Source organism: Syngnathus leptorhynchus, chromosome 22 (genome assembly GCF_054491065.1).
Source record: "Syngnathus leptorhynchus isolate UIUO chromosome 22, UIUO_Slep, whole genome shotgun sequence".
NCBI lineage: Eukaryota > Metazoa > Chordata > Actinopteri > Syngnathiformes > Syngnathidae > Syngnathus > Syngnathus leptorhynchus.
The window spans coordinates 3,112,612-3,129,164 of NC_141216.1; the positions used below are offsets into that span (position 1 = coordinate 3,112,612).

A 16,553-nucleotide genomic window follows, 5' to 3' on the forward strand; every position below is an offset into this window, starting at 1 on the left:
GACAGCTGAGGTCATCTAATGCATCACACCATATTCAAGCAGAATGCAAACATGTCTCCGGAAACTTTCCGTTTTGTAATTAATTCATTTGCTAAATTAGAATGCAAATGTCCCTCAGGATTGTGCATTCGCTACCTCGGACGTGTTTTGCTAGACAGGTTTTACTCTGGGCAACCAATCAAAGGACAAAAAAAAATGTGCCGTGAGAGATCATTAAGCAAATTATAGGATTTAACGTACGCTATGTGAATATTATTATTGATTGACTAAAAGTAAACTTTATGCCAGTCAGTGATATGTAGAACAATTTGAGGTACATCCACTAGAGGGCAGTAGTTATAATTCACATGAGTATCTTATTAATACAGTAATAAAAACATTGGGTTGTCTTAAAAGCATATAAAGAAAGTTTAAGTTCTAGGATTTATATTACTCGTACGATTCACGTAAATATTTGACATTTTACTACACATAAATGTTGGCTCTCAATAGCAGTTATCAGCCAAGGATGAGAATAAAAGAATAAAAGTTCGCCTATAAGTACCTTACTGTATTTTTGATGCACCTTAAAGATCCACTTGAAAAGCAAATGTGCCAAAGTTTTTATGATTTCTATTTAGATGGATAAAGTTTTGTTTTCATCTTCTTGTCATAGCGTCATCACTTTCCTCCCTTCTATGTCGCCCCTGGCTACAACAACCGCGCACACATGTGTCAACACAACACACAAGATGAGTCGACAATTCCAGTGAGGGCGTGCTGGGCAGGGTTGGAAATGCAAAAGTTGACACACCTCTCCTTCTGCTCAAAGCATTCAGGGGAGTGTCATACCTGCACTCGCAGCGGGCATATTTTTCATTTAATAACACGGACCTCGTTCTTTAAGATCCGGAATCATGCAATAGAAGTGTGTCGGCTTTGGTAAGTTTAAGAATATATTTTGAAATAGTCAGTTAGGCGTGTAATGGTTAAGTTGAACATGTACAGTAATAACATATGGTGTGTCATTGATCTTATTTCTAGCCAGAGGTGCTTTGACAGTATAGCAAAAAAAAAAAAAAAAAGGAAAGCCATTCATGTCATTGTTATCTTTGTACCTCGAGTGTTTGGCGGGTGGATTAGCTGGAATCGACCATGATGACGTCCACATCTTTAAAAGCAAAGACAAGAACGTGTTAAAATTTCAAACCGGCAAACAACGACAAAAATTGCATGAGCCGATTAGAACCATCTACGGGAGGGATAATGTGTTTTTATCTCATGTGGCTAACCTTGAATGGTACAAAACCCATCCCTTTTGGTTTGGAAACACAAAAATGTGGCATCGCAAATACAGTGTCAATATTATGTAACTTGTATTTTTTAAAACAACAGCCTTAAGGGGAAGCCTGCTTAGCTTCATGCTAACAAACAATGCAAAATGCTAATAGTTTAGCATAAACAATTGCAGTTTTGGAAGCAATGTGGATCTTTGAACAGAAACGGTGGCGCAACACAAGTTGAAGGATCATATAACTTTACTCACTGGCATATAGTGTTTCATGCTCGGCGAAGAAGGACTATCCTACTTGCGGCTAAATTTCGGTCAGTCTGCATTACACTGCCTCCAAGGGGCCTTTGCCATTTTTTCAATGAATCAAAATGGCCTCAACTTGAACGCTGTGGACTGGAAATTGAAATGAAAATATGAGCTGAGGGTCTTGGTAATTTCATAGCAATGTCTGTGAAAGTGCTCGGTGAAGAAAGTGTGAGCGATACTAATGAGTGAGCAATACCAGCAATTCCAGTGCAGTGCTAATGATCCCTAAAAATAGGGTGGATAGGAAGATACCGTGATGCCGTCGGACCGGTTGGCCCACTCACGGCGCCTACCCGGTGACAGAATCATTAAGAGATGAGGGACTGAGGGAATTCACTTTGCAGCATGGAGTTTTGAAGATATGAATGAATCAATGACGTCCGTTCATTCAAGAACTTTTTTTTTTTTGGCGTTGGGTTGTATTGTTATGCAAAAAAAAAACACCAGTGCCGAATACAGACGGGATTTCAAAGTAGGAACACGAGGTCAAATATCCCCTGGGAAATTCATTTATTTTGAGTCTGTTCATAGTTTTGCCACCAAATGGAAAATGTATCGATGCTTAGGAAAAAGTAGCACTTTGACGCTGTACCGAGGAATTATTTTGGCACGGAGCCCAATTCAACAGACCCCTTGGATGACTCTTATGTCACAATGTTCTCGTTCTTAGCCAATGACACGTGAAAAGAAGGACAAAGGATGACAAACATCAAACGCTATTTTGTCAAGGTAAGTCTTATCACGCGAGTCTCCATGTGAGATTGTGTATGGAATGACTCATTTGTCCTTTCTGATATTTGTCCAGCACTTGATCACCTTCTCCCTCCAGAGAGGAGATGTGAAAACCGTGGAGGAGGCCCAATCTCGGCTCCTTCAGCTGGCTCGGGGCAACAAGTTGTGGAGTCAACACATGCTACTGGATCTCGGCTCTGATGCCGTTTATCTCCGAGACATTCAGACTAAGGCGGGTAGATAAAACATTCCAGTTTGCCTGAGTTATCGTACGCTAGATGTGCGAAACCGTACTAAGAAAACAAAGTCACTTCGATTCAGAAGTCCGGACGTTCTAAATCGCTTAAACCGAGCACGGGGGCTTACCTTCAGAACTTTTTTTTATACAGTTTCCAAAATGGCAACGAGGCTGTAAATGAGCACAACAACAAAAAAAGTCTCCTTAAGATGATTATTTTTGGTATGCAGGAGGAACTGGAGAAGTATTACTTGGACTCCATCTTCCGCTGCGAGTCGGTTAACGCCGAGGAGCTCTTCCCGTCGGCTCTTCTCCTGGTGTGCCAAAGCCCCAATGAGAAGAAACCAGATGTTCTCTTCTTCAACTGTGAGAACACGAAGGTAGGGAACATTAAATGGCCAGCGTGTTTTTCTCAGCTGAGCGGCTCAGGATTTGATTTTTACTTTTTGCATTCGCGCAGGCAGAGCAACTCTGCGACGACATCACCAAGGCCGTTTCCAAGTCGGGCCAGAGTAAGACCAGTTCCGATTCAATCAGGTACAGTCCGATGATCTTGTTGAAATGTCTTCACGAGTGTAATCGTTGTGATTTTTTTTCTGGTAATAAACAGCAAGAATTGGAAACAAAGGTTAATTTGCACGCTAGCCAAGCCTGTTTGCGAAAAAAAAAAAAAAACCAGACCATAAATATATAATAATATTTTTAGATTGTACCCAATGTGATTGAGAAGACTGTTGTGGTTACGCATGGTGCTTAGGGGGGTCAGTGAAGAACGAGCCAAAAAGAGCCCACCTCCTGCCGCCATTATGCTGACTCAAAGCGGCGCTACAGTTACCGTAGGTGCGCGTGCGCCGAAGAGGGAGGAGGGCAGTGTAAACAGCTGTAAGAGAGCAACCTGTTCTACCGGTTCGCACATAACTGGAGAAGGTGTGACGGAGACAGCTCGGCCATTGTGGAGAAAGGCACAAGGTGCAACGGAAGGGGGATGACCTCGCAGTAGTTTCAAGGCGCTTGGTTTTGGATTACCCTCTTGAGATATTTTCAAAAAAAGACAAGCCAGAGGGACTCGTTAACCGGGGGTAAGAAAGATTGACGCGGTTACTTCCGGGTAGGGAAGTCATTGAAATGCGGGAAGTGATTTCTGGTAGTTATTTGCATCACATACTGCACGAAGACGACCAAAAAAAAAATAGAGCGGAACCGTTCTTTTGTCTTTTAAATTTGGAATGCGTTACGTTGGAGTTGATCATAGTGACTCCCAATCACTGTCAATCATTGGCCTCAATATTATAATTGATTGACTAAAAAGAGAGCGCTTGTTAATTAATACCAGCGGCATATAGGTACGAAGCAGAAATTCCAGATAACCTGTGTATCCACCTCTTGACATTCAGAGAACATAAATGTCACACTGGGTTTGTACATTTGTGAGGAAACTGAGAAGATCATCAGCATTATGTCAGTTTATCTACTTTTGTGAGATTTTTATTTTTAATGTCACCTATGTGCCTCCTCCGCTCAGTCAAGGTTGTTGTCGGAACTCTGTGTGAATATACATAAAAAAAATAAAAAAAAAGACAAAATGCAGAGTCAGCAGCCACCACGGTTGTCATGATTTAATGCTTATCTTCCCGCCCCCGAAGGTTTTCCCACGACGACGCAGACATGATCGACCCCTACGGTATTCCGAGGCATCCGATCGCGCACGCTCCCAATGCCCCTCCAGTCAACCCCCCGCCTTACCCCGGACCGAGAGGTCAGAAAGGTGATAGCGGAACGGTAAAATGGAAGTGAATGAATGACATCTGACCTCTCTCACGGCAGCCAACGGAGGCCCAGACGTGTCCTTGCTTCGAGCCGAGCGAGAAGTGGTACGGCCTCCGCCTTTTTTCCAAACGGTCTCGTCTTGGGACAGCGGTTGAAAGAGCCACTTTGTCTTCTTCTTCAGGACATCCTCAATCACTGCTTCGATGACATCGAGACTTTCATGTCCAAGCTGCAGCAGACCGCCGAGGCCGCCATCGTGCTCAACCAGAGGAAGAAGAAGAAGAAAAGCAAAAAGCAGAGCGCTGAAGGTAAAATGATCTGGATTGGCTTCATCCATCTGATGGTCTCTATTTTAGTATTTTTGTTTTCCACTTCTGATCATTTGTTCAAGCAGAAGATCTGCTCACGGTGAAAGCCAGGCCTCCACCCGAAGAGGAGTTTGTCGATATCTTCCAGAAATTCAAATACTGCTTCAGTCTGTTGGTCCGTGTCTATTTTTTGGTTTTTCATTTCTGCTTGCTTTTTCATCGGCGTGTTCTTCCACGTAGGCCCGTTTGAAATCAACCATAGCCAATCCTTCCTCGGAGGATCTCGTTCATCACGTATTTAAACCTCTGGATATGGTGAGTGCATCGTCCTCATACTTTACATTCTTAATTTCAATTCATATGTGCAGACTATGTTCTGTAAAAAGGAACGGATGAGATAAAGCTATGGAGATGACACATTTCACGTGCTAAGCAATAAATAACAAATCGTCCTAACCTTTGCCCGACCGTGATTCATGCCATTATTCGCTAATGCTATATATTTAGCCGCTAGTGCGTAATTGTATGAAAAGAGTGTTCGTGTGTGAACCTAGCGTGGTGCTTATCAGAGCGTGCATGTGAACAGTGGTTTGTTTGTCTTATCTGGGTGTGTCCAGATGGTGAAGACGACAGGGGGGCCGGCTCTGGCCGCCTCTGTGTCCAGCCCCGCCTTGACCGGCGCTGCCGTGTCGTTGCTGCAAGAGAACCTAAACGTGGAGGAGAGGACACTGTGGACGTCCCTGGGTCCAAATTGGACGCACGCTCGGTGGGTGCGGCCCGTCGTCCGGCGTCGTCGGAGGGCTGATAAGGTCCAAAGCAGGGAGATTATTTATTTGGAATTTGGGGATAGAAATACACAAGTGCCTTGAGATAAGGATTTTATTACCGCAAATCTTTTCCCATTGACTGGCAAGGGTCCTTCTGGTGTGCAACTCTTGGCCAGCTGGGGGCGGTATAATACCAGCATGCAGATAAAACCAATACTTTCACAATAATAGGACAACTAAGGTGAATTTCTGATACCAATTCCCTTTGTATGCCATCAGCTCGGAGCTCAGAGGGCCCATCGCTCCATACACGCCCGTGTTCCTGGATGGCTGGAAGCCTGACAAGTTCTGGGCGGACGGGCAGGTCTGGGAGGATCCGGTGGAGTCGCAGCACACACACGAAGCCCTTCGGCTCAAACAAGAGGTACAGATTTGATTTGTTGTGTCCTAAATGCTTTCTGAACCTACATGTGCATTATAAGCCTTGTCACCACCATCCATCTTTACTTTCCACAACGTCATCTTTTTTTGACAGGAGGAGAAACAGCAGCTCAACAGCCACATCGGTGATGACATGTAAGTCCGTCGAGACGTGACTTGGCGGTCTGCAAAATAATTTGCAAAAAAATCATAATCCAATGACAGAGACACGGGAGGCTCTCCAGAGACTGAAAAAGTCTACAGCTGCAGTTACGACTTCATCGCCAGGAACAACACTGAGCTTTCAGTGCAACAAGGGGAGACGCTTGAGGTACTTTGAACACTGGATGCTTTCTAGCCCACGACTCAAGTTGCTCACCATCTGGCGGTTCCGTTTTCTCTTTGACAGGTGCTGGAGTCATCCAAGCGCTGGTGGAAGTGCCGCAATCGCTTCAATCAGGTGGGCTTCGTTCCCTTCAACATCCTGGAGCCAGCTACTCACGCGGAGAGTTCCGTCGCTGGCAAGCCGCCCACAGTAAGGCCTTGACGTAAACACGATGTAATCTCTCCCTAGGAATTTTAGGGAATGATACTCTCGTACCTGATGGGTAAGACTGTGATGTCACACCAAATATTCCTTAGATCCCCCAGGCTCCGCCCCCGCCTCCCCTGGCCAAGACTTTCACCCCAGCCGCACCTAGCCAGCCCATTGTGCGCCCGAACCGTGTTCCGCAGAGTGTGCCCACCTACAGCCAGCATGCTCCTGCAGAAGAGGACGATAAAGGTAGATGCCATATTAGGGGAAACCTTCGGCGTCTGCTGATGTGCATCGTGGCTTCCAGTTATGTTGGTGAATGACGAGCTGCTCCTGAGACTGACTAACGGAAAGGCCATCAACAGCAAGCCTCTGATCATCCCTCGATCGGCGGAAACCTCCCTTCCTCTCGATTATCATTCCACACCCGAGGAAGTGGCGTCTTGGCTCGCCGGGAAAGGCTTCAGTGAACCGTGAGAGATTTATTTTATTTGTTTACACGGTTCACGAAACTTGACCAAAGCAGCTTTGGCGCTATCTGGTGGCCACTTAGAACCATAGCCCTGAAAAAAAAAAAAAAGGCAGCTCACCTGAATTCTTGTGCTCTATCAGGACGGTGACGTGTTTGGGGGTCCTGACGGGCGCTCAGCTCTTCTCGCTCAGCAAGGACGAGCTGCGTGAAGTTATTCCAGATGAAGGCTCTCGGGTCTACAGCCAGATGGCGGTGCAGCGAGCATTGCTGGAGGTAACCTGGAATTTAGTCCCTGCAATTTATCAACATTGCTTCTTGGTCCTCATGGCATCTGTTGTTTCTCCCACCTCATTCGCAGGATGCTCGGAGGGCCACAGAGCTGGAGGCGGTTATGGAGAAGCAGAAAATGAAGGTGGATCTGAAATTGGAGAGCAGCACATTGTGAGCGGAAGCCTCACAGATGGACTTTATAGCATAGCATCATTATTATTATTACTACAATGACAATATATACAGTACATACCTGCAAATAGTGTGCTGCCAAGCTCCTGCCTGTGAAGATCACTGTGCCACATTTCTGTTTTGTATTTAACGCAAGTATATATGGCTAACTTATATAGTTCAATGTAGATTTTACCGTTGATTGACTGTAATATTGAGCAAATTAAATGCAAGACTTTATTCAAATACAATGAAAAGTACACTCTTATGACCAACACTTTGTAAGAAGAACACCAGGAGCCCTTTCTGACACAACTGACAGATTTTACTGTCTCAACCCAATCTGCTCAAATTCTACAGTGTGTTAGGAAAGCAACCCAGCATTGATTTGGGGCACTTAAGAAATGATCAAAATGCAATAATGCCTTTAATATGATTTCATGGAGAACAGATTTTTTTTTTTTTTTTTAATGAACCCCAAAGGAACCAGATGACACCTTTGTAAACCGACGCAGCCGTTACAATCTGTTTGCATGTAATTACAAAGCAGTTCATTTTTTTTTTTAAATGGCGTGTAGAACATTTCTGCTTCACCAAGTCAAATGATCTTTCTATAAATGGTGAATGTTTGGATCTTTAAATCAATTAACAAATGACTAACTCGCAAACATTTCCAACAAATTCTTTTTTTTATTTTTTTTTTTACCCCCACTAGACCACTTTTTCATTTACTCAGTACATACTGCCCGCCTTGAAAAGAAATTAGACCAGACTGGAAGAGAAAACATGGTTGAGGTGTGAAGGGACTTATGGGTGTTTCTAGAAATTTGAAAGAGTACAGTAAACTAAAGCACACATCCCATAGTCAGATCCTGTATCGTAAAAGTAACGGATTAAAATAATATTGACAAATGTATGAGGTCTCTGACGTCACTGTTCATTGGATAAAGGAAGGCCACCAAATTACGGAGGCGTAACAAAGGATGGCTTGACATATGATAGATTTAATATTGAATGGAGATTTTTTTTTTTTTTTGTGAGTCAAAGTAAAGAAAAAAAGAGTCTAGGGGACTACGAGAACACAAACAGACAACAAGGTGGTGGGTGTTATGTGAGATGGGCGTTGGCCTTCACGGGTCTTCTCTGTCGTCTGCTCTGCGAGAGTCTGAGCGGCCGTTGACGCCGTCCCGCCGCTCGCGGCCCTGCGACTTGTCCCTGGACGAGTGCTCGCGGTCTCTGGATGACCTGCCAGCAAAAGGATTTTAATAGTTGGCCACCAACCTCTATCAAAAAAAAAAAAATGAGATGGGGGTTGTACTTGTGTCTGGAGCCGTGCTCATGGCTGTGACGTTGGCCTCGGCTTCGGGAGCGGGACCTTTGTCGCCTCTTCCTGTCCTTGGAGCGAGAGCGCGAGCGGCGCTTGTCTCTGGATGAGGAGCGCGAGCGGCGCCTCCTCCGGTCGCGAGAACCAGACCTATAAAAAGACAAGACGTTTGAGAACAAGCCATTCCTGTCCGAGCTGGATTTCTTTGAGTCGCTTACCTTTTATGTTCCCTGCTGCGGGATCTCGTCCTAGGAAGAGAACACAAAGAAGTTCAAGAAGAATCAAGTTTGCGAAAAGTGCAAACCGAATTGGAATGAAAAATCCAAAGCCATCGTAACATTGGCACACACTCCCTTACCGCTTTTTCATCTTTTCCTCCTTCTCCCTTTCTTCCCGTCTCTTGAGCCGATCCTGGTTTCGTTTCTCCTGCTTTTCCACGACGGTTTTCTGATGACGAGGAAAGTTGTGACTTCATGAAAGGAGTCTTCTTGAGTAACGTGAAGAGCGTCACGGGCACACGCGCACCTTGAGCTGGTCCAGCTTCTCTCTGATCTGGATGAAGCCCAGGTGGAGCTTGCCGCCAAAGTGGTCGGCCAGACGGCGGTCGTTGTCGTGGAGGCCCAGATAAGCCGAGCACACCTCGCAGACGCGAAGCTTTTGCTGTTGGAAACTGGAGGCCGGCATGGAGTTTCTGTATTCCTCCTGGAAGACGACGCAAAGATGGGAACACGGGAGCGGACGCGTAAATTCATAACAATTGATTTATTGTGAAACATGCATTTGATTTTAAACCCGCCACGTGCTCACCTCTGCATCCTTCTTCCTGCTGCGGACCTTCTCCACTTCCTGTAGCACCTTCTGGGATTCCTCCACGTTTCCCTCCGCTCCAAGTTGCTCGGCCTTTGCCAGGAGCTTCCCGATTTCCTCGTTCAACTCGTGGACCTTCTCCGCCTGCGGCACCCATTAACAGCAGCTTGAGGAAGACTGACAAAACCTGACACCGCACTACTTTTTTTTTTCCCCAAACAAACCTTGGCCGCCACTTCAGCACTGATCTCCTCTTGAGTCTCGGCCAGACGTTTCTTGGCCAGTTCCGTTCTGCGGTCGCAGTCGGCGATGAAGGACTCCAAGTGATCGACGGCCTTTGGAAGGAGAAAGAGCCACGGGTCGGTCACATTGAAAGCAAAAGGGAAGAAAAGAAAAAAGACCAGCGAGGACGGAGAGTTATTCCCCTTGTCCCTCGTCACTTACATCCAGCTCAAAAAAGAGCTCTCGCTCCTTGGAGGCAATTTCATAGTCTGCTCGAAGCGCCAGGTCGTGGATCTTGGTGCACTCTCCCAGGTCCATGCGCTAAATATACAACATGTAAGCTTAAGCGTAAATTTAAACTGGGCATGACAATAAAAATCTCCACACTTACGGTTCCGGACAGGATGTCATGCGGACAGCAGTCGAGGAGGTGACTTTTGCAGACTCGCTCGTCCGAGTACTTCACCCTCTGCCGCGTCTCGTCCCCTGAAAGAGTACAGAAGGCACCCTGTGAGAAAGACCTCATGTACTAATAAGGGCCAAGCCTCAGCTTATCTGACTTCCTCGTTCACAATAGCTGCCTTCGCTCGGTCTGAGCCCAAAACTACCACAAGAACGTCGTCTTGGTCATTAGCGTGTCAAATGAGTAATTGATAAAGAAACTTTGCCTCTGTTGGCGTAAGTGTGAAGTTACACAAGGCAATGTGTGGCCTCATTGTGACTTACCCAGGCCTCAAAGATTATATCACAAGAGCAGAACCTCAAGTCTCAGTTGAGCTTGTTTTAAGGCTCCGTGTCCTCATGGGGCATCGTTCGGTATGTTTTACGTGGCACGTCAACACATAGGTTACAAATGCAAATCACGTATTCCCGGCCGAGCCATTTACAGACATGAAACATTGACAGAAAGTAGGTTTATACACACTGCGATCTGCACCACATACTGTACCCTTCTGCATCTTCAAGCCTTCAGCTGCAGAATTTTAAACCGGCTGTGGGAAAGTAAAAAAGGGAACAGTTTTCTTGCCAAACCTGTGGTAAGAAGTTGGGAGTCATACAAGAGTCAGAGCGAAAATGAGGTGTGTAAAGTGTTTGTCTCGTCTGAGTAAAAAAAAAAAAAAAATGAAAAAGACGTCACAACTGGTCTCTGCTGAGAAGTGTTTTTTTTTTTTTAAGTGTTCATTCAGCGTGACCAGATAGAAGCTTAGCACTACACCAAATTTCATACCTTAAAAAAAAAAAAAACAGGCTACATGACTTCCGATAGGCAAACATATACTGTTTGGATATTGATCATAACAGCTTTAAAAATTATGTGTGACTCACGGCTCGATGAACATGAGGCTTTTCTGCAACTCCTTTGCAGATTGATGTAGGCTGGCAAAGATACACTGAACCTTAATGAATAAAATAAAGGGGCCACAATTGTTCAGTTTGTATGCAACATAGGCATGGGAAGAATTTGCTGATAATTTCATCACACGCGCACACACATACATTCATTAACACTTATGGCGACAACCCACGTGTGTGACTGTTGGGGTGAATCTCCATTTTAATAGCGCAGGCCAGCAATGTGCTTTAAGCCTACTGTGAGACTCAGCAAGAGATTTCTATGGTGATGTTTGTATCCAAATGGTGGATAAATCCATTTTTATTTCATTTCAATCTGACGCAAAATCCGATGCTACACTGGTATTCTTCATCAGCTTGATAGAATCTAATAGTTTTTGATGACCAACTACCAGATGTAATGGCATCATCAAGTATCTGTCATAGCTCATCAGCAAGTACTCAAGTTAAGTGTTAGCACTTGTACTCAATCCAAAACAATTACTTCATTCGTACATTCTACTGTAGTATCAGTGACCATCCTTTGGATGGGTTTATAAAACAAGAGACCTGACCCTGTTTCTTACTTTTGTCTAAAGGTGTGCAATATAAAGAGTGTGTAGTCTATATATGTATTTGATAAATAAATGGAGAAAAGATCCCAGAAAAGGTATATTAATTTCAAGGAAAAACATGACACATATCGTTATTGGGGTATAAAATTAATATAAGGAGTAAAATCGTGAAATGTATATTAACACACTGTGAATCTAAATGTAACTTTTTTTTAATCCATACGTTCACATTTTTGTCAGTTTTTACAAGTGTTCGGTCTCTCTCGCGCTCCAACGTAAGCCAATTGAAACTAGCCATAGCTGAAACAACATAAATATAGATATAACACGGCAGGGGGCTCGTTACTGATAACTCGGTTTTATTGAAAAAGACAAACTCCATGGATACAAACATGAAACCGTGAGACGTACGCAGGTGGACATGAAGTTGAACCCTCGTTTGCATTCACGCAGGCCTGCCCATCACAAGCCAACACAAGCCTGCCTCACCACTGGCTCCATCTTGGCTAGCGCGCTCAAGCTAACTGGGGCTAGCCTAGCATGCAAGCGGCGACTCACCATCCCTCGCCGTTCCCATCAGCTGGTCGAGCAAAGCTCGCATTTGAGCTTGGGCGGACATTGTTGCTGATTCTTTCGTCGAAAACTAAAAAGCGGGTAAAAAATGGTGCTTTCCAATCAATTGTAGATGTGAAAAACAGACATTCGGACGAGCATCGCCGTTACCAGACGTTCTCGAGGTTTTTTTTTTAATAGGGGAAATCCCGTCAAATCCCGTGTCAAAGTTCCGCGAGATAGACCAATAGAAACGTGCGAGAACAGGAATATTGTCCAATCAAACTGGAGCTTGCTGTATGTACTTCCATCCAATCAAAGCGGCGCTTTTGGAGCTCAGTTTTATTTTTGTCCTAATTTTGCTTTCAGGCAACATCTCTAAAACAGATCTACCGATTAATTGTGTAGACGTTGCCCTAGAAATTTCCAATTTGTCTGTTTCAACCAATATGATTGACAAATATACATAATCATGAATCGTTCAGTTTTTATAATAACCGCAATAGAACGTCCTACCCGATAGACAAATTTGGGGTCAAAATAAAATTGGGAGTGATTTTTTTTTTTTTCCTGCTTGGGTTCGAGTGACAAGCCTGTCTTTGAGCTAAACATTCGCGAGACGACGCTTGAAGGTGAGTCCAAACAGATCGATTTCAACCAAATTCTCGTTTATATGACGGAACCTTTCGTGGTTACTCGTATTGCAGCTGTCGTGCGGCAAAGAAGGCAGGGAAACCTTGGTGATTTGGCTCAACAAGTGAACCAACTGTAGAAACTTTTCCAAGCTAAAAACCCCACTCAACGAGTGTGGTTGGCGTGCATTCAATGATTTATCACCAGAGCAGCTTTTCAACGAACTAGGTATTCCAAACAATTGATCTTTTGTAAGTATTATAAATACTGGTTGAGCTAGTCCTAGCTTGTTTTCCTTAGAAGCATCTGGAGTGATCGTTGCCTTGCATCAATAGGTTCCCCCATTTACAAAGGTAGACGCAGTAGAAATAGCTGGAAATACCACATAGGCTACAGTATGATTTTTTTTATTTTTTTTATGGCAGTGTTGATGCAATGCCACAAATGGATTTTGCTTGTCTCGAGCAGATTTGTGCAGTGATGCACCAATAGGACAATGGAGACGACGGACAGTGCCACAGAGGGTGATCCCCTGAAGAGCGGAGAAGATGGCGTGGAGACGGCGGGGGCGCCGCCAGCGACAGAACTCAAGCGAGGCTACAAGGAAGTGCTTGGGCTTTCCAAACTCACCCACTGGCGGACGGCAGTCTTCTTCCTCTCCTTGTTCCTCTGCCTCACAGTGGTCTTTGCCTTCTCCTTCATCATCCCTTGTCCTGTCAGACCGCAGTATCTTGCTTCCTGGAATAGGACATTTATTGACTCGGGTTTGTATATTCTCAATTATTGATGGCCTAATAATTTGGGATTCAATGATCCTCTCTTTTGCCGTAGAAACGTATGACGTTTTAGTGTTAGAAGATACGAGCAAAGACGAGGTGAAGGATGTCCTGCTCGTGGTCAAGAGCACCGAAGTTAGTCTGAACAAAACATGCGGGAATGCGGGTATGATGATGATCTTATAGCCTAAATGATTGAAATCAACAATTCAAATGAGAGAGCAAGAATTACTTTGGGACTTTCCGCAGGTCTGCCGTCACCATGCGTGTTCATGATGGCAGTGGACGGGACTGACGGAGAAACCCTGTGGGAGCGTCCACTGGATCCTGACTTCCACTGGGCCCAGTGTGGCCTGGACACAAAGACGGGAGAGGAATGGGACTGTCTGCTGTTCCATTCCGAGCAACTGTCAGCGCTGGATAAATCCAACGGTAATGGTGATCACCGAGAGTGGAAAAAAAACAGCGGGCACTACGGGTCCCGTGATGTGTGTGTCATCAGGTGAGGTCAGGTGGCAGCAGCCTCAGCTTCCTGGTTTGCAAAGCAGCCTGCCCGTGCTCAGTGTTCCGGATCTGGATGGGGACAAGGTCAGCGACATAGCCTTAGTGGCATCTGATAGCACGAAGGTAATTAATATTACACTCAATGAATGTGTGTTTGTGTTCACCAACAACAGCCAAGTTTTTTTTTTTTTTTTACCTTATACCCGTAGACTCAGCTGGTGTTCATCTCGGGGAAGACAGGAGTCCAGATTGGATCAACGGTGGCTCTGAACACCACAGAAACATCCTCTCATCTTCTCCATAAGAACGGGAAGGGCACTGAGTATCTGCTGCTTCAAAACGGTTTGTGAATACAGTGAACTATGATTTTTTTTTTTTTCCAACATACCAAGAGAATGCAAAACGACTTGCACGCTTCTAATATTTCGGTTGTGTATTTTCCAGACACCGGCTTGTACGGACTGGCCCTGTGGAGGATTGCCAAAGAAGCCAAAGAAGGGCTTGAGGCGGGCTTCAAGGAGAAGAAACAAATGAAGAGGGAAGCGGCGGCCGCATCAGGATCGGCGGTACCAGTTTACGAGTAAGGTGCCGCGACCGCACTTGGCAAGGCACGTCCGCCGTTCTGACACGAGCGCCCTAGGTCTGACTTGCTGAGGCGTGTGGTGAGAACAGACACGGCGCCGTCATCCAACTTGATGCTGGTGACGGGCAGTGACGTGGTTTTAATAGATGGAAAGACACTGCAGCCTTTGTGGAAGTTCAACACCACCTCAGTCTTCAGGTGACTATTTTGTATTCATACAATATACGTGTGCGCCCTCTGGTGGTTTACAAAAAAATAACTCAATTAAATGATCACACTTCAACACTTTTTTTTTTTATTCCAGTAGTTTGGTTGCATTTAACAACTGTGTTATAATTAGTTTGACTCGGGTTTGAATTTGAGATAAAAAGACCCCCCCCCCCTCCTTCCCTCTGTGATGTCATCAATTTAGGGAGCCTGGCTTTGGTCACTTCAATCAAGACGGTGTACTTGATATTGCGCTTGAGGAGGACATGGACAACTCCACCAAAAGGGCAAGTTGTCTCACCTCAGAACAAATCAAATTGTACTTTCCATGTGTAAAAAAAAAAAAAAAGTCTCTTTTACCTGTTGCAGCTTGGTCAGGAATTTAACTCCTTGCCTCTTGCTCGCAGGTGGTGATCCTGGACGGGAAGTCCGGTGACGTGCTGTGGAAAGTGGAGCTCCTGTCCAGCGCCAATTCACCTGGACCCACCTCCGTACACACCACCAACTCCATTTCCATCTTTGTGTTCTGGGGGCTGCTGCTCAGTCAGGCCAATTCCTCTGTAAGTCTCCCGTGACAAAAAAATAAATCAAAAAAATTCTTCATACTGCTCGCTGTTCAGAAAGATTGGAACCGTACGTCTTCTTTCAGGTACCCGGCGAACGTCGTTCTTACATGCTCCATCCTCTCTATTCCGACGTGCTGCTGGAGTCTGAAAAAATGACAGAACACATCGTGACATTTAAAGGTACGGCGTTGTGCGGGGGAGGGGGGGGGGACGCGTTGTCGAACGACAGTCGACAACAGTTGTGTTTTTTTTACGGCAGCGACGTTGATGGAGAGAGGACGCCACGCCGCTTTCATCCTGCTGTCGGGTCCCGACGCCAAGGACTCGGAAGGCACGGTGGTTCTCAGTAAGTGGAAGCTGAAGAGCGACGTGCCCGGGAGCAAGGTGCTCCCCGTCGGCCGCAGCGAGGCCCCCGACACGGACGACAACATCAAAGAGGCCTTTAACCGACTGCGCTTCAGCGATAACTGAATCGACCGTGGACAGTTTGGATTTTTTTTTTGGGGGGGGCGCTTTTCTGTTCATTCCTACCGTGTCAAGTGTTTTTGTTTTGCAGGCTGTGAATTTGCATCGATAACACACGGTTAGCCTGATAGTGTAATTGCCTTGGCCTATTTCGCTCTCTTCAGGAAACAGGAAAAAGCAAATTTAACCAAGTTTTTTTTACTAAGTTAGAAAATAACATATTAGGTGGTTTGTGTCTAAACTGCTGTTTTCCCTGACAGTCATGCTGCCTGCTGAGAAATCATCACAACTCTTGCTGTATTTTTAACTTCTTGCACTTACTTTCAGCAATGCAATTGTTTCTTTTCCACCTATATAAAAAAAAAAAACTTGATTATTATGCAGATATATGCAATTGTTTCACACTAGTGCTTTCAAAGGTTAATTACTGTAATATTTAACACTAGCCTTAAACGTGAACATTTCAACTTGAACTATTCCGCCGATTTGTTACAGGTCTGCTCTGTGTGGTTTGATTCTTTTTCCAACATTCACTGAGGCGGTGAGTTTTTGCAGTGTGGTTGTAGCAGCGCCTTATCAATCAAATTTACAGTATATTTGAGATTTATATTCATAGGAAAATATTTGTTTTGCTGTATATTTATATTGAAAATTGCATTTCTTTTAAGCTGGGGTTTCTCCTAAAGTGAACATTTGTTGACTATTAAAAGGATTTTTAAACATCTGGAACTGGCTAACATTTGTCTAG

At 44.8% G+C, this 16,553-nt stretch overlaps 3 protein-coding genes across 15 annotated transcripts; 2 read left to right on the forward strand and 1 right to left on the reverse strand.

The window, feature by feature from the left end:
- The first annotated feature begins 622 nt into the window (after nt 1-622).
- Nucleotides 623-8,189, forward strand: LOC147039338 (epidermal growth factor receptor kinase substrate 8-like protein 1). 3 transcript variants are annotated; one of them, XM_085904434.1, is made up of 19 exons: nt 623-921; nt 2,250-2,308; nt 2,385-2,543; nt 2,780-2,929; nt 3,010-3,086; nt 4,193-4,314; nt 4,374-4,420; nt 4,498-4,624; nt 4,711-4,799; nt 4,865-4,939; nt 5,242-5,390; nt 5,671-5,815; nt 5,927-5,967; nt 6,037-6,142; nt 6,221-6,346; nt 6,454-6,595; nt 6,654-6,819; nt 6,959-7,091; nt 7,177-8,189. In XM_085904434.1, the coding sequence occupies exons 2-19, from the start codon at nt 2,279-2,281 to the stop codon at nt 7,261-7,263; spliced, it is 1,971 nt and encodes a 656-aa protein (XP_085760560.1). In that variant the 5' UTR covers nt 623-921; nt 2,250-2,278; the 3' UTR covers nt 7,264-8,189. The 3 variants fall into 3 exon arrangements, with proteins under 3 accessions (XP_085760560.1, XP_085760562.1, XP_085760561.1); XM_085904436.1 differs by having other exon boundaries at nt 626-921; nt 4,193-4,305; nt 7,177-8,188; XM_085904435.1 differs by lacking the exon at nt 623-921 and having other exon boundaries at nt 934-2,308.
- luc7l (LUC7-like (S. cerevisiae)) lies at nt 4,360-14,385 on the reverse strand. 4 transcript variants are annotated; one of them, XM_085904461.1, is made up of 16 exons: nt 14,181-14,385; nt 13,927-14,053; nt 13,713-13,833; nt 13,335-13,442; nt 10,004-10,098; nt 9,835-9,933; nt 9,615-9,725; nt 9,391-9,534; nt 9,109-9,285; nt 8,942-9,030; nt 8,802-8,831; nt 8,578-8,733; nt 6,191-8,504; nt 5,648-5,996; nt 5,511-5,567; nt 4,360-5,425 (listed from the first exon to the last, which is right to left on the reverse strand). In XM_085904461.1, exons 6-13 carry the CDS (start codon nt 9,928-9,930, stop codon nt 8,390-8,392), a joined length of 918 nt encoding a protein of 305 aa, XP_085760587.1. In that variant the 5' UTR covers nt 9,931-9,933; nt 10,004-10,098; nt 13,335-13,442; nt 13,713-13,833; nt 13,927-14,053; nt 14,181-14,385; the 3' UTR covers nt 4,360-5,425; nt 5,511-5,567; nt 5,648-5,996; nt 6,191-8,389. The 4 variants fall into 4 exon arrangements, with proteins under 4 accessions (XP_085760587.1, XP_085760586.1, XP_085760583.1 ...); XM_085904460.1 differs by lacking the exons at nt 13,335-13,442; nt 13,713-13,833; nt 13,927-14,053; nt 14,181-14,385 and adding exons at nt 10,562-11,009; nt 12,078-12,285; XM_085904457.1 differs by lacking the exons at nt 13,335-13,442; nt 13,713-13,833; nt 13,927-14,053; nt 14,181-14,385 and adding an exon at nt 12,078-12,298.
- fam234a (family with sequence similarity 234 member A) lies at nt 12,411-16,525 on the forward strand. Of its 8 annotated transcripts, XM_085904442.1 has the most exons (14): nt 12,486-12,703; nt 12,779-12,932; nt 13,005-13,057; nt 13,173-13,468; nt 13,536-13,646; nt 13,730-13,912; nt 13,983-14,107; nt 14,194-14,326; nt 14,429-14,564; nt 14,625-14,765; nt 14,980-15,061; nt 15,182-15,334; nt 15,424-15,520; nt 15,600-16,525. In XM_085904442.1, exons 4-14 carry the CDS (start codon nt 13,201-13,203, stop codon nt 15,809-15,811), a joined length of 1,641 nt encoding a protein of 546 aa, XP_085760568.1. In that variant the 5' UTR covers nt 12,486-12,703; nt 12,779-12,932; nt 13,005-13,057; nt 13,173-13,200; the 3' UTR covers nt 15,812-16,525. The 8 variants fall into 8 exon arrangements, with proteins under 8 accessions (XP_085760575.1, XP_085760568.1, XP_085760571.1 ...); XM_085904447.1 differs by lacking the exon at nt 12,486-12,703 and having other exon boundaries at nt 12,711-12,955; nt 13,040-13,057; XM_085904441.1 differs by lacking the exon at nt 12,486-12,703 and having other exon boundaries at nt 12,711-12,932.
- Nucleotides 16,526-16,553: the final 28 nt, after the last annotated feature.